Consider the following 13,483-nt stretch of genomic DNA (forward strand, 5'->3'; position numbering starts at 1 on the left):
ATGGGGAAAACCAGAGATCTGTTCAAGAAAATTGGAGATATGAAAGGAACATTTCGTACAAAGATTACCATAATCAAGGACAAAAGTGGTAAGGACCTAACAGAAGCAGAAGACATCAAGAAGAGGTGGCAAGAATACACAGAGGAATTATACCAGAAAGATATGGAGATCTCGTACACCTCAGGTAGTGTGGTTGCTGACCTTGAGCCAGACATCTTGGAGAGTGAAGTCAAATGGGCCTTAGAAAGCATTGCTAATAACAAGGCCAGTGGAAGTGATGATATTCCAGCTGAACTGTTTAAAATTTTAAAAGATGATGCTGTTAAGGTGCTACACCCAATATGCCAGCAAGTTTGGAAAACTCAGCAATGGCCAGAGGATTGGAGAAGATCAGTCTACATCCCAATTCCAAAGAAGGGCAGTGCCAAAGAATGCTGCAACTACCGCACAATTGCGCTCATTTCACACGCTAGCAAGGTTATGCTTAAAATTCTACAAGGCAGGCTTAGGCAGTATGTGGACCGAGAACTCCCAGAAGTGCAAGCTGGATTTCGAAAGGGCAGAGGAACCAGAGACCAAATAGCAAACATGCGCTGGATTATGGAGAAAGCTAGAGAGTTCCAGAAAAACGTCTACTTTTGCTTCATTGACTATGCAAAAGCCTTTGACTGTGTCGACCACAGCAAACTATGGCAAGTTCTTAAAGAAATGGGAGTGCCTGATCACCTCATCTGTCTCCTGAGAAATCTCTATGTGGGACAAGAAGCTACAGTTAGAACTGGATATGGAACAACTGATTGGTTCAAAATTGGGAAAGGAGTACGACAAGGTTGTATATTGTCTCCCTGCTTATTTAACTTATATGCAGAATTCATCATGCGAAAGGCTGGACTAGATGAATCCCAAGCCGGAATTAAGATTGCCGGAAGAAATATCAACAACCTCAGATATGCAGATGACACAACCTTGATGGCAGAAAGCGAGGAGGAATTAAAGAACCTTTTAATGAGGGTGAAAGAGGAGAGCGCAAAATATGGTCTGAAGCTCAACATCAAAAAAACCAAGATCATGGCCACTGGTCCCATCACCTCCTGGCAAATAGAAGGGGAAGAAATGGAGGCAGTGAGAGATTTTACTTTCTTGGGCTCCTTGATCACTGCAGATGGTGACAGCAGTCACGAAATTAAAAGACGCCTGCTTCTTGGGAGAAAAGCAATGACAAACCTAGACAGCATCTTAAAAAGCAGAGACATCACCTTGCCGACAAAGGTCCGTATAGTTAAAGCTATGGTTTTCCCAGTAGTGATGTATGGAAGTGAGAGTTGGACCATAAAGAAGGCTGATCGCCGAAGAATTGATGCTTTTGAATTATGGTGCTGGAGGAGACTCTTGAGAGTCCCATGGACTGCAAGAAGATCAAACCTATCCATTCTTAAGGAAATCAGCCCTGAGTGCTCCCTGGAAGGACAGATCGTGAAGCTGAGGCTCCAATACTTTGGCCACCTCATGAGAAGAGAAGAATCCTTGGAAAAGACCCTGATGTTGGGAAAGATTGAGGGCACTAGGAGAAGGGGACGACAGAGGACAAGATGGTTGGACAGTGTTCTCGAAGCTACCAACATGAGTTTGACCAAACTGCGGGAGGCAGTGCAAGACAGGAGTGCCTGGCGTGCTCTGGTCCATGGGGTCACGAAGAGTCGGACACGACTAAACGACTAAACAACAACAACAATACTATGACTACATGCTATGGAGATAAATAAATACCTAAATAATCCAAAGAGAAGCGTACAAGACTCAACTAAAGCAGTTTCGGTGACCCACTGGAAACCAAATAACTCTATGATGTCTTCTTCATAGTCAGTTGGAAAAGGATCCAGCCCCAGCAAAACCCTGAAAAACATAGGCAGCATTATTCACAGGTTCTTAAAAGGCTATTTATTTTATTAGATTTCTTACCTGCCCTTTACCATACGGTCGCCAGAAAGGTTATAAAACAAATAAAAAATAAAATAAAAGTTATAACCATAAGATAAGAAAAGTGTAAAAATAATTTTTAAATGTTTCCTATATAAAATAATACAAAGCAATTTCATACAGTCTATAATACAAATGCAGACTGGGATAAAGATATCCACTTAAGAGGCTTGCAGAAAGGTGAAGCTTTCCAGTAACCATAGAACAGACAACAGAGATGGTGCCTGCCTAATATACAATGGGCAGGAATTCCAAAGGACAGTTGCCACCACACTAAAGACCCAATTCCTGCAGAGCAGTGATCCATTGGGTATATAAGGGGTGAGACTATATTTTAGGCCTGCTGTTCCCAAACTGCATAGGGCTTTGTATACCCTTTGGACAAGCAGCTTGAACTTAACCTACTAATTGGCAGCTAGTGCAATTCATACAGCAGCAGTGTAACAGGGAGCAGTTGAACCACCACACTTTGCATCAGAGGCAGCTTCCAGACAAACATATAGGGCAGCCCCACATAGAATGCATTGCGGTAATCCAATCTGGAGGTTACAAGTACAGTACATGAATGTCTGGTTATCCTGATCTTGAAACGGCTGAAGCTGGCAAAATTCCCTGGAGTAGAAGTGAATGAAAAAGCTCAACTGAATGACAACTTGAGGATGTGACTGATTATACTGTTTCACTCCTGCTCAGTCAGCTTTGCAGCACATCTTTCACTGTTTGCACTCTAGCTGTCATCCACCTGCTACATTGCCCTTAATTCCCTGGTCTACCAAAGTGCAGAAAGAACAGGCTCCACAGTACCAAAGAGGACACACAGGGGGCTACAATTATTACTGAAATTCAGGTGGCATTCCCCATGTCTCTCTTCACCCAGAAAGCTCCTCCCAAGGATGTCCTACATATATCCAACTTGTGAACTAGTATTCTTTTTTCACGGGATCACAACCCTTTATCCACTATCTACACCACTGACCACTTGCTGACCCCCACACATATACACGCTCCTGTGTTGGCATCAGTGTAAATCAACAAACCAGGTTCTGCTTTGAAGTCAGCTTCATATCCTAGTTCACCACAAGCCCTTGCTCTGGCTGATGCTGATGCATAGCACAGAATGGAAGAAATGTGAGCCAGAATGGAGCACAAAACCCTAAAACTCGCCCTAGTCCCTTAATCTTGGCTGATATAAGGAACACCTGCAGCTCTAAGGCATTGCTAACATGACGTTGCTGCTACAACAGATTTCTGCCCTGTGTTAAGACCCTGCACTAGTAATGTATCCATGCACTATTCACATAGGACACCTAGAACTCCCAATCATTTCTCGAGACCAGTTTTGCAGTTCTGTTGTGTCACTGGCACTGGATCAGCATCTGAATTTATTACCACTGCAACAAAAAGCTGAAATGGAACTGTTTTTCCAGCATCAAGTTATGCTACGTCAGTAATGTATGAATGAGCTCCCATACCCTCTATTCAAACAAAAGTCGAAGACACTAATGGGATCATTGTGACACACAGCAGCTGTTAGAAGAAACTAATTAAACATTCTAAACTCTCAGTCCTGAACACACTCACACACAGGGGATTTTAATACTACTCAAAGTAATTATGCCACTGAAACATTCTTAGTAAAGTCAAGCCTGCCCAATAGTATTTTCAAGACAAAAGCCCAAGGGTGACATTTTTAAGTTTTACATACCTCTTAAGAGACCCACTTGCTAAGTAAGAATCAGCAGAAAAGCTTTTTCCTCCGTTTGTGATGTCTGATGCGCAGGAGAAACTCAGGAGTCTGGCGCATTGTCTCTCCACTTCCATAGCCATCTCTAAGCTCTCAGTGAGTGATGAAGGCGTCAAGGGAGCACTGAAATCTTCATCCATTGTTCACACTTCTCTCTGAAGTAACATTGTACATGCTTTGTGTGTGTTCTGTTTTCTAAATGTGAAACTGTCACAATTACATTTGGGCTACAGAACTAGAATATGAAACCAAGCAAGATACATTACAGTACTTGCAAATGTTCATTGATATTCCAAATAGCAGTAGGTCTTCAAACTGTGGAGCATCCCAATGTTTATAAGGAAACAAAACCTATGAAATGTTTCCTCATGGGACACTGAGCATGTGAAGAATTTATAAAGCTTAAAGGGATAACTTAAATTCTGTGGAAGATCTTCTGTTGGTGGCCCAGAGAGAGGGCCTTCTTGGCAGTGGTGCCCCAGAAAGCTTGGTGTGGCTTTTTGGATTTAACAAATTTATACCGTACTCCCTTTCAAAGTTAAAATGCTTTCCACAGCAGTTCATATGAAATACAATAACATTTATAAGCATCTCAAGAAAAGGTTCTATATTAATAAAACTAGCAATTCTAGCATAATATAGCCACCAAGACCAGACTACACAATTAGAGCCCCAGACACGATTATGGAATGCTCTCTCTAGTGGTCTGCTGGACAATGGCTTTGTCTTTTCATCCCCAGGAAAAAACCCTTTAATTTCCTAAGCCTTTTGGATACAAGGCCCTCTATAATTTGTTTATCTGGTTAAGGCAGCAACCTTACCTGAAAGTAAGAAAGTCATATTAAACCCAACTGTGTGTAGTTCTTTTACAGGTTCAATTCTAGGCATGTGTACAAATAAAGAGTACAACCAAAATAAACAAAAGGAACATGTCTCAATTTAAGATTAGCTGAAATAAGAATGGGTGGCTCTTCTTCATACAACGCATAATTAAATTATGGAATTTGCCAATACAAGACATAGTGATGACTGTCAACTTGCATGCTTATAAAAGGGAACTAGATAACTTCAAGAAGATTAAGACTGTAAGTGGCTACTAGTTATGATTATTATAAATTACTCCCAGTATCAGAAGCAGTATGTCCCTGAATACTAGCTGCTGGGAAACACAAAAAGGATAGTGGCATTGTGTTTACATATTGTTCAGGCACTTCTCATAGGCATCTGGTCAGCCACTGTGGAAACCATGCTGGACTTAATTGGCTAATGGTCTGATCCAGCCATGGTCTTCTTATGAAGTCTGATAAGTAATGTAAAGTGCATTTAGAAATGTTATTTTCTTCTTTCCTCCAGTGTTTTTTGTATGTGTACAATCGGAAAATATCAATTTATCTTAAGAAAATCAAGCTACAAGAAAAAACTCTTTGGCACGATTGTGATTAACATTATCATGCAAGTGGGTATGTTAACTACAAAGCAATACACTGCTTATAATTTATTTTCTAATATTTACTTATTGTTGGCAAATCAGTAATTTCAAAACAAAGACTGGGAAATTGTATTGTGTACAGTCAAGTGCCCAGCACTCTAATGAACAAGCAGACACCTAATAAACTTAGCAAATCATTTTGTCTCTAATAGTGGTGCTATGGCAGATTTTTGTATCAGTTGAGTGCAGGTAATTTCAAGAGGGTTTTTGAAATGATAGAGTGCATGATGTCACAAATACTGTCACACTGTTGCAGTAAACACTGTCGCAGTAGATTCTGATTCCATGTTCACAGTTAAGCACAAACTTAAATTCCCACTTCGTTCATAATCATGCACTCAGTAGTATGTGGGACACCTTGTTGTCCTCTCACCTTCAACCACCCAAAATTACAAAAGAGAGACTAATGGATATTAGCAAATAAACTAATCTACATCAAATGCTTTTGTGTGCCTTCAGCAACATAACATATTAAAGGAGCTTGTACACTGCATTCATGGTGGCTGCAGAGAGATTAAAGGTAAAGGGACCCCTGACCATTAGGTCCAGTCGTGACCAACTCTGGGGTTGCGGCACTCATCTCACGTTACTGGCCAAGGGAGCCGGTGTACAGCTTCCAGGTCATGTGGCCAGCATGACAAAGCCGCTTCTGGCGAACCAGAGCAGCACGCTGAAACGCTGTTTACCTTCCCTCTGGAGCGGTACCTATTTATCTACTAGCACTTTGACGTGCTTTCGAACTGCTAGGTTGGCAGGAGCTGTGACCGAACAACGGGAGCTCACCGCATCGTGGGGATTCGAACTGCTGACGTTCTGATCGGCAAGCCCTAGGCTCTGTGGTTTAACCCACAGCGCTACCCACATCCCTATGCAGAGAGATTAGGTGGGTGTAAAAGGCATTTGTAAAATAGAATCAAGACGACCCAAGTGCTGCCTGTATTCCCCTCATTGGTGACTAAGAAATACTCAGAGCAGCCTATTTCAGAGGTAGATGATTTCAACAAGGGTAACTTCCAAGTACAGTACACGTGCATTGCATTGTGGCCTGATGATGCTAATGTATACCCTTCTACAAGTATGAGATCTCAGACCCGAGAATGGAGGAGACTAATGAATAAAAAAGAATGAATGCTTAGAAGATGCTGCTTAGCCCCACAGAAATGTGCATGGCAGAGGCCCATGTTTCCTTCTGAGGGAAACATGGTGGGACCGGAGGCCCAAAGCTGGCAGAGCAATGGGCATGAATGAATATTAGGCTACTTTTGTGCTGTTTCTACCCACAAATCCCCTTCTGCCCTCCATCCTGGCAAGAGGGAGGTCAAGGGCTCATTCCAGTCACGCAGAAACACCTGAGAGTGCAAGGCAAGGGATGTATTGGCTTGGGGGGGGGGAGTACCAAGAGAAATCTGAAAGGCTGCATTTGGGTCCGGGGGTCGTGAGGTTTCCAACCCCTGTGGTATATAAATCTGCAGCATTAATCTGGGATGGGAGAGGAAGGCTTCCAGATTCAGAGTTAAAGTTTAAAACTAGCACGGTCCTGCATGCATAAGGATACGTCCCATTGGGCGCCAAGGCACTTACTTTTTTACCCAGTAAAACACGCCCAGCACCCAGACACCCGCCGTTTCCCCTCAGTGAAACCCCGCTTGAGAGTGGGAAGGTCAGATTGGGGGGGGGGGAGAGAGGCAACGGCCCACCCGCAGAGCGCCTCCTCGCACACTCACCTGCCGCCGCCTCCCGCTCTTCTCACATCAATCACCCCTTCCGTCCCGCCCGCCGCTTCCTTTCGCGGAACAGCCGCCAACTCTCCCCCGAAACTCCCGCGCGCCGCCAGAACCGTGCGACAGCGCCTGCTCCGGAGGTGGCAACCGCTGACGCAGCGCGTTCCGATTGGCCGGAGAGCCTCTTCGCTGAAGGTCCGGCCCCTTTTGCTTTCTCACCCGGCGGCCCCGGGAGGATCTTCTTCCGCTTTCACATTAACGGCGCTCTCCTTAAGTGTTGCAGCTGGAGGTGGGGAGGGCTGCGTTTTATTTTCCTTCCCCAAGCCTGCAGGGTTTGTTTGCTTTGGAGCAAACTCTTGCTCGTGGGGCTTTCCTCCTCCTCCTCCTCCTGCTGCTGCTATCACTTAGTGGGTTTAAGGTTGTGTTACTCCATGCTTATAAATGGCAAAAAGAGCAATTCCTGACTTACTCAAAACGCGTCCCAGAAGTCGCAGTGATTTCACTTTAGTTGACTCAGGCAAGCATGCATAGAGCCATTTTAATTTAATTTAATAATTTGATTTAATTTTTAGCCCACCTTCCTCCCAAGCTGGGGTTCAAGGCAGCTTAAAACATTTAAAAACATCAATTATAACTATAGAATAATAAAAACTAGTTAGGAACAATAATTAAAAAGTGTCTCAAAATACTTAAAACTAGTAGCTCGCTCCCAAGCTAATGCGTTAATTACCAGGTTATCAGAAGCAAGCAAGTCGTCAAGTTGGTGCTATGATAAGTGAGTTTTTAAAATGAGAAGTTGCACATGCTCAAGAGTAGTTCTTTAACAGGACTGATTTTGTTTGATTGTTTTTGCTCCAGCATATCAGTAGCAGAAAAAATGGTGGCTCTTGCTTTTCACTTTCCCCCAGCTGCTTCAGGTGGCACAGAGCTGTGAGCCACAATGCTAAGTGGGCTAAAGTCTCATGGCCCAGCTCTATCCATGCTTATCTGGAAGTAGTACAGGATTGCCCTGGGGTGTTTTGGGTGTAAGAGGAGGGATAGTATCTCTGGTGAAGGACACTTCCATGCTTCTTCTGAGGTAGTTTGTTCACCTTTGGTCCTCATCCTGCACTCAGCTCTCACCTGTGGCTCCTAGAAGCTACACCCACACCCTGGGAAACTGCTTCAGCTGGCCAGCTGAACCAGGTGAGGGTAGCCAATGGGTCTCAAACCCTTGGTGAGTTAGGGACTTCCCCTGCAGGTGAAGACAGGCTCTGGCAAATTGAGCAGATGAGACCAATAGTGGGCCCAAGAGTCAAGAATGTGGTTTATGTACAAGCTGTAGAGAGAAGTGAGGGGTAGATGGGGCTTTTCAATCTGGGAGGGCAGCCCATCTAGGAGAACGAAAACTCTGATCCTAAAGCTTTGCTGCCTTGTGGGATATCTTCAGAAGAAAAGCCTAAGGTGTAAATCCTACACATATCCAAAGTGGCGTCCCTAAGATGGATGGCACCTTGCACGCATCCTTCCAGCAACTCTTGCAAACAAACTGCTGCCAAACATATTGCTCTGCTGTCCTTTGGACTGCATCAGCAAGGCTGGAATGTCTGGACTGCCCAGGATCCCCATACACACTGCCCAGGCTTGCACCATGGGGAGGTACTTCATTGCTGCTGGTGCAGCAGTTTGACTTCACCCCTGGAGGTGCAATCCATTGTCTCTCAAGACAGACTGATGCTAACAACAACAACAACAACAACAACAACAACAACAACAACAACAACAACTGGATGTTAAATAGGTTTGCTCCAATGTTAAGTCTGCATAGGGGTGCAGCTTTAGACTAAAATCCTTCGCACACTTATTTAGGATTAAGCACAGTAGGACCTCTTGGGAGGGGAATACATAGTTTTGCACCCTTAGTTGCATAATATGGACTTCCACCACTTGCCTCTCAAGTTACCACAGAAGACTATACTTGGCTAAATCTGTGGGCGCAAGAATGAGCTCCAGCTGTGTGATAACATGGTTTGTAAAGAGGAGAAGAAGGTACAAATAGAATTGTCCATTTTCTAATGATAATGAACACAGAGCCAGAAAGCTTGTCCACCTTGTGTGTGTCCCTAATGGATGCATTTCAGACAGAAATAATGTGTGTTTTTCTTAGAATGAAGCTGTAGGAATGGGAGATGTGTAGCGATTGCAACTGGATCGGCGCTGGCACGCCACGCCGATCCTCTAAAGCAGAAGGAATACCGGCTAATGTCAGAAAGGAAAACACATGTAACAGGACAGGTTGGGAGGCATGGGTCAGCAGGGCAACAGGTCATGGCAGTACAAGGAGAAACAAGGAAGGACATGATAGATCTGGACAGAACTGGATAGAACGGGATGAGCCAGATGGGTCAAGACAAGTCAGGGAAGACAATGGGATACAGGGAGGGGGTATGTGCTGAGTTACATGTAGTAATAATAATAATAATAATAATAATAATAATTTATTATTTATACCCTGCCCATCTGGCCGGGTTCCCCCAGCCACTCTGGGCGGCTTCCAACAAAATATTAAAATACAGAAATCCATCAAACATTAAAAGCTTCCCTAAACAGGGCTGCCTTGAGATGCCTTCTAAAGGTCTGGTAATTGTTGTTCTCCTTGACCTCTGGTGGGAGGGCATTCCACAGGGTGGGTGCCACTACCGAGAAGGCCCTCTGCCTGGTTCCCTGTAACTTGGCTTCTCATAGCGAGGGAACCGCCAGAAGGCCCTCGGCGCTGGACCTCAGTGTCCAGGCAGAACGATGGGGGTGGAGACGCTAAGAGCATGGATAGAGGGCATGGCAAAACTGCACGTAGGCAATGGAGACATTTTGGGGTGGTACCGGGAAGTGACGTGCACAGGAACATCACCTTGTATGGAGTCACGCTACCACCATTGGTTAAAGGTTGCGCGAATGGGTTAATCATTAGCTGTCATGTAGAACTGTCAATAAAAGGGAGCGCCCGAAAATGCTCGAGGTCGCCTTCCCATTGGAAACCATGCTGTCTCATTGCGTCATTCCTCACCAGCCGCAACAGAGATGGCATTCTCATGTCGAATTATTTCACATTTTGTTTATTTAAGAGTATCCAATCAGAAAATAAATAGGTAGCCCTGAAATGGTAGAATAAGTACCCCACAACATAACATAGTAACTGCCTCATTGGATGAACACAAGATCCATGGAGTCCAATCGCCAAAGGGCATCCAGATACTTCAAAGAAGCCCAAGAGCAGAAATGAAGGCAGTTGTTCATCATCAGTCATGCAGGGACACACACCCATTTCCAAGCATACTTAGTTTGAAGCAAGTCACAGTGGTTATAATGGGGTTCACTTCTAAGCTGTATGGCAGGCATCCCCAAACTGCGGCCCTCCAGATGTTTTGGCCTACAACTCCCATGATCCCTAGCTAACAGGACCAGTGGTTGGGGAAGATGGGAATTGTAGTCCAAAACATCTGGAGGGCCGAAGTTTGGGGATGCCTGCTGTATGGCAATATTGAAAAAGGCAAGTGCTAGGGGGGGAAATGGGGTAGTACAGTATTGAAAACAAAACTGCCATTATCATAACCGCTTAGATATTTTTGCCTTTACCCCACAATAAACCAACAATATAACTGTGTGACCATACTTGGGCTATTCTCTATTGATTCTGGTCATTTCACCTCAAAAAGAATATTGTTGAGCTGGAAAAGGTGCAGAAAAGGGCAATCAAAATGGTAAAGGGACTGGAGAAACTCCCCCATGAGGAATGTTTACAATATTTTAGTTTAGAAAAAAAGGTGAGTAGTTGGGGAGATGATAGTAGCATATACGCAATTGGAACCCAATCATTGTATGGCCAGTCTTGCTGTGGTACATGGTTGCTGCTGCTTGATTTTAAATTGTGTTTTGGGTTTAATCTGGTGTTAGGAATTTAATTGTAGGTCATTGGTTTTATTTATTTTATGTTGATGATTCACTTTTCTGGGTTCCCAATAGGGCAGAAGAGTGATATAAACATCAAATAAATAAATAAGGCATGGTGGGCAGATAAAAGTTTCCCTCTTTCTCACATTATACTAGAGCCTGGGATCATCTAAGCTGGCTGCTGAAAGATTCAAGACAAAAGGAAGTATTTATGCACAAACAGTTAACTGTGGAATTTGCTACCACAATATATGGTGATGGTTGGTAATTTTGATAGCTTTAGAGGGGGATTAGACTAATTTGTGGGGGATGGAGCTATCAATGGCTACTAGTCATTATGGCTGTGCATTGCATTCGATATTGAAGAAGTTATGCCTTCAAACACCAGTGAGGACAATTCAATTGTATTTATGTCCTGCTTGTGGTCTTAACAAAGGTATCTGGTTGACTGCAGTGAGAACAGAATGATGGAGTAGATTAATCTTTGGTCTGATCCAGCAGGGCTGCTCTTATGTTCTAAGTACAGTACTCTTAAGACTTAAAGCCAAGCAGCACACCTGTGTACACCCCCCCCAAAAGTAAGGTGTGTGGGAATAGTTCCCAGGTGTGTGGGATATAAAAATGCACCTGTAGTATACAAACCTGTGCACTCCCACTACAGGGTAAATGCTATTGAAGAAAGTGGAACTTATCTCTGAGTGCTTATGCTGCCCAGTCGTGTATATACTTATGGTACCTTGGAACCAGTACCCAAGAACTAATAATGCATGCACATAGGATAACCAAAGTATGTGGTCCAGCCATTGACACCATGTCAAGTCTCATACATAACTCACAGAACAGAATTAAGGAATAAATTGTTTAGAAGACATTCTAGAAAAAAACATTTTCTAGTTCTACCTGTTTTCCAAATGAAGAAAAGTGAGACCCGATCTAATCCCCAAGGATAGTGAATGACTCTATGGCAGAGAATTCACAAAATGTACAGAACAGATAACTCCATAGAGTGAGACAAGCCATGGATGACATAGTCGAGATTAAAGTATTTTGGTGTGTAGGGAAAATGTTAGAAAACATTTACTTATTTTATAGATGTGCATGCTTCCCTAACCACACACACACACACACACACACACACACACACAGAACTACAAACTTCATACAATTTCATATGCACACATTAAGGAGAGACTGACATACACACTAGACTAGAATCGTAGAGTTGGAGGGGACCACAAGGATCATCTAGCCCAACTCCCTGCAGTGCAGGAATCTTTTTGCCCAACGTGGGGCTCGAAACTGCAACCTTGAGATTGAGAGTCTTATGTTCTACTGACTGAGCTATCCCACTACACCCTCTCTCATGCTTACACACAGTAAACATACTGAGAGACATGTGCTGCCCTTTTTGAAAATCTATAGCCAAAGACCAAATGGTGAAGAGTCCTGATTGCTACTCGTCCTGTTCCCCATGCTAACTTGTGGACTACCCAGGCAAGCAAATATGGAAAACACACACACAGTACAGTACAGTACAGTACACACACACGGGCTGACAACAGGTTTGGCAAATGGGATGGTATTGATCTTGCTGTTCTCCTGCCTTTCTCCCCCTCCCACCGTGGAGTGGCTCAAGTGTTTCCAGAGACCCAGACTGCTCTTCTGATGCCACTGACAGCAAAACGACCCCCAATGGATGAACCAAGTCAGTCCAGAAGCAATCCACCATCAGAATATTTCCCATGGTTCACCATCAAACTGCTTCCTCCATACAATATGCATATGTAGTTTACAATGCATGTGCAAAATACACATTAAATTTTCCATTCAAAATATTGATTAACTGGGAATGGAAATCAAGGAAATGTGTCTTTCCCACTCCTGTCTGACAACTGGTCTAGTCTTCTTTCTTTTCTTTTAAAAAAAGGCTAGCTCAGCCTTAAATTAGTTGGCAACCTCACCAGGTGAACATACCAAGGATCAGACTGAATGTCCCACTGGACAAGTTACAATCATTCTGAATAGTTAGGCAGACACTTTTTTAAAATTACAGGTCGGTAGCCGTGTTGGTCTGCCGTAGTTGAAACAAAATAAAAAAAAATCCTTCCAGTAGCACCTTAGTCTCTAAGGTGCTACTGGAAGGAATTTTTTTTACTTTTAAAAAAAATGTAACCAAGTGTTTATTGCATTTTTATTCTGCATTTCCTGCCAGGAGCTGAATGTGGCATACACCAGTTTTCTTACCTGGTAGGTAAGTTAGGCTGATAAAAAGACTAAGTGACCCAAGGTCACCCCTTATGTTATGTTGGAATTGACCTCTGGTTTCTAACACTACATCCCACTAACTCTGATTTACTGTAGTTCTGATATGATCCTGCATCTTAGTCTTCCTTCTTCCTTGCTTGTCAGTTACAAGGAGAGTGGAGAAAACTTACGTTTCCAATAAAGTTAACTTCCTGCTGCTGCTGCTGCTGCTGCAGTGACAGAAGGTAAACTTGTTATCTTTGAAATCCTCTTTAGTAAGTAACAGCTCCTTTTGCTCAAACCGTTAAGAGCATCTCACTTTTTTATCCTTTTTCAAGTTACTTGTCTTGGGGGTGGGGGGAGTTAAGTACGACGCCGCAG

General features: G+C 43.5%; 1 protein-coding gene across 2 annotated transcripts in view; it reads right to left on the reverse strand.

The window, feature by feature from the left end:
* MMS22L (MMS22 like, DNA repair protein) overlaps window positions 1–6,983 on the reverse strand; it is an 82,420-nt gene extending 75,437 nt beyond the window's left edge. The window contains exons 1-3 of one of the 2 annotated variants that reach the window (XM_060272605.1): window positions 6,935–6,983; window positions 3,683–3,876; window positions 1,768–1,893 (exon numbers count right to left, since the gene is read on the reverse strand). In XM_060272605.1, the coding sequence (XP_060128588.1) occupies window positions 1,768–1,893; window positions 3,683–3,861 (305 nt within the window). In that variant the 5' untranslated portion in view covers window positions 3,862–3,876; window positions 6,935–6,983. Of the gene's footprint in view, window positions 1–1,767; window positions 1,894–3,682; window positions 4,100–6,934 lie in introns of those variants that run through there. The other variant, XM_060272606.1, reaches the window with a different exon arrangement.
* Window positions 6,984–13,483: the final 6,500 nt, after the last annotated feature.

Source organism: Zootoca vivipara, chromosome 3 (genome assembly GCF_963506605.1).
Source record: "Zootoca vivipara chromosome 3, rZooViv1.1, whole genome shotgun sequence".
In the NCBI taxonomy this organism is placed as follows: domain Eukaryota; kingdom Metazoa; phylum Chordata; class Lepidosauria; order Squamata; family Lacertidae; genus Zootoca; species Zootoca vivipara.